Genomic DNA, 3,292 nt, shown 5'->3' with positions numbered 1-3,292 from the left:
TCTATAACTCTGTTCGTTTTGCGAAAAATAAATTATTTGAAAAATAATTTTCAAAAAATGACACTTGTATCATTTGAAGTAATTAGAAAATAAAAAATCTTTTCATCATTAATAATAATTTATATTTAAATATTTTCATTATGTATTATTTATTTTGTAAGTAATATCAGCAATTCATTTATTTTTCATGAAATAAATATATTTTATATTTTTAAAGAGCATGAAAAAGAGGAAGCTTCTCTTTGGAAAGGACGCGATAGAGTGGAGAAAGATATAATTGAAGACGAACGACACTGGCGGTCCACTTGCATTTATTTCATGATCATCCATCGATCTTCCCATCGCTCTCCCACCTTTTGGGCCCAAAAGATAATTTACTTTTTGAACTTTGGCCATCTTTAAATAAAATAAAAAGGGGAAAATTCCAGGGACCTTGAGGAAAGGTATAAATAAATCGAAAATATAGTAAGCTCAAGTCAAATCGAAAGAAGAATGACGAGGAAACGTTACGTACAAGTGAAAAATATCAGATATACAAATACTAACCCTAGTTTTCAACACCCACCCATATAATAAAAAGGCCATGCTTTCCTAATTGTGAACAAAGTTTCATTTTCACTACCTCCACCGTTGGATAAGATGTTCTCACGTATAGATGATGTCGCGAGTTCTAGGAAAGTATAGCTATGTCGCACCAATAGGATCGGGGGAAGGTAGCATCTAGTGCCAAGAGATAATAGACAAACATAAACGATGAAAATTTCATTCCGGTAGCATCGATAGCCTCACTTATAACATATGCTCTTTTCACGGGTGGTGATGCAGCACCCATGGCTCGTTGTGATTATATTGTAGTAGGTTTGATATTTATCAATAATGCTTATGGAGATTAGTTAATGACAGTAGATATTTACACGACGTTTGTCTCGTAAAGAAAACAATGATAAAATGAACATAATTTCATATCTGGAGACAAAAGCTCACTCTATCAATTATATCAAAAAATATAATCAAGAAATTGATGGAGCATACAAACTCTTAGTGATATCAATTTCTTCAAATAGGGAAAAAAGAAGAAGAAGACGACATATTCACGATATGGTACCACAAAAAGCCTTAAAAAACAGCTTATACCATAATTTCTTAGTTTTTTTTTTTTTTTTTTTCTATGTCAACCAAATTTTTTCGCTTTATTTTCCCCCACGAATTTCCAATTTCAACACGATCCAGACCGGCCCTTTGTCGACGCTCGAAACCAAGACCCGCCACACACGAATCTCTCCATCCAGGCTTCCGCTGAACACGGTGACGAGCCCGTCACTGCCGGAGACGGAGGCCAGCGACTTCACAGAAGCCCTCCAGCACGGCCAAGCAGCAGTACTTGCCCTCCGCCCCCCGCCGCCAGATCCTCACCGTCCGGTCTGCCGACCTGCGCAGCAGCAGGACAACGACGTTGGTCAAGCAGAGGATGGCCTTGGTGTGGCCCCTTAGGGCCCCCGTCACCGCCATGTGGTTGGCGCTGTCCTCCTGCTCCCACACCAGTATCGAGCGGTCACACGCGCTGAAGAACAGCATCGACCCGTCGCCGGTCAACGCGAGCGCGTTGACCGCTGACTTGTTCTTCTCCAGCGTCGCCACCAGCGAGTGCCGCTCCTCGCCCGCCTGCCTCGCCCAGACCCGGATCCTCCCGTCCGCCGACCCGGTGTAGACCGTCCCGCCGGCGGCCACCACCACCGCGTTGACGGCGTCGTGGTGGGCCCGGACGGACTCCAGGCACCGGAGGTCGGAGCCGCTGTTGCCGCCGCCGCGCCATGACTTGAGGGTCTTGTCCCAGGAGACGGAGTAGACGACGCCGTCGCTCGCCGCGAGGGCGGAGACGGCGTCGGCGTGCTCGATCCAGAGCTGCTTCCGGTGGCGGCGCACCGTGACGTAGTTCTTCGGGAGCATGAAGCGGCGGAGGCGGTCGCCTACGGTGGGGAGGGTCGCGACCAGCCCGTGCCGCCCCTCCACCGCCCCCACCTGCCAGACGCGGATCTTCGAGTCCTGGTGCGCGGTGAAGACCCGGCCGCCGCAGAAGGCGACCGACTTGACGGAGCCCGAGGACGAGGCGCGGACGTTGAAAGCGTCAACGTGGGAGATCTCGCCGCCGGCGGAGGCGTTGGAGACGTCGTAGACGTGGATCTCGTGGCCGCAGGCAGCGTAGAGGAGCTTGCCGTGGAGGACGAGGGAGGCGACGGGGAGGAGGCAAGGAGGAGAGAGGGCGTGGAGGAGGTTGTGAGAGACGGAGACGTGGAGCGAGTCGGTGGTTAGGGTTTGGAGGGAAGGGACGGAGGGTAGCGTTTGGAGGGAGAGGTTGGATTCGATGCTGCTGCTGCTGCTGGTCGCGCGAGAGCTCGAGCTCGACGAGGAGGACGAGGACGACGACGTCGTGGCGCCGCCGAGAGAGTCGGAGGAGGAGCTGGTGCCGCCGTCAGACGACCGGTCGAGGGACAACGGGACGGTGGCATCGGCGGCGGTGGCGGCGCGGGAGGAGGAGGAGCAGGTGGCGAGCCATGACCGGAGCTTCATGGCGGTCGTATTTTGTTGTGAGGGAGGGGGCGAGAGGGAGAGAAAAGAGCATGTAAGGGTGACTGAGGAAACGTTATTTGGCTAAGCTATATAGACATGATCAACCATAAAGAAACAAATTTTTGCAACTTGCATTATTACTTTATTTATTATTTAGGGTGAACAGTTCTCTTTCGTGGAAAATGCGATTGGAGACCAAAGACATCCTGAACGCGCTTGACGTCCAATAGGATTTGCGAGATTTTTTTAGTACCCAACTAACTTTTATGAATGCTTAGTCATTTTCGTAAAAATAACCGTTTGTGTTATTTGAATTATTAATCAATAAAAAATGTTTTTATTATTGAATGTCTAATCATTTACACAAAAAATGAAATTATTTTTCAATCACTTATTTTTATAAGTAGTATACGTCAAAAAATTTAAGAAAATATTTTTTAAAACATACAAATATTTAATGCAAGCATTTAAATTCGCGCACTGAACGAGGAGAACGAGTAGTGGTAAGTCGAGCGACCCGGGAATGGAGGCACCGTTACTATAGTCTCAGTCAAGTGGAGGGCACGTGTTGCTCATTATTGTCGGCCGTTGGATTTTAATTTGCAGTTTATAAACATTATTCCTAATTGAAAACCAGAAGAGCAAAACCACCATCGGAGCAGCTTCTTTCTCTTCGAACCCGTCACCCTGTTACCACCACCATCGCCGGACGCGTCGCTACTTG

General features: G+C 47.9%; 1 protein-coding gene across 1 annotated transcript; it reads right to left on the bottom strand.

Moving 5' to 3' along the window:
* Positions 1-1,190: 1,190 nt before the first annotated feature.
* Positions 1,191-2,654, bottom strand: LOC104414120 (protein JINGUBANG). Its single transcript, XM_010025138.3, is given in 2 exon segments — positions 1,191-1,353; positions 1,355-2,654. Coding segments are annotated over 2 exon segments (1,377 nt in total). The 5' UTR covers positions 2,569-2,654.
* Positions 2,655-3,292: the final 638 nt, after the last annotated feature.

This window comes from Eucalyptus grandis, chromosome 8 (genome assembly GCF_016545825.1).
Source record: "Eucalyptus grandis isolate ANBG69807.140 chromosome 8, ASM1654582v1, whole genome shotgun sequence".
NCBI lineage: Eukaryota > Viridiplantae > Streptophyta > Magnoliopsida > Myrtales > Myrtaceae > Eucalyptus > Eucalyptus grandis.
The sequence above is the reverse complement of the archived record's forward strand: the minus strand, read 5'-3'. Positions and strand labels throughout refer to the sequence as shown.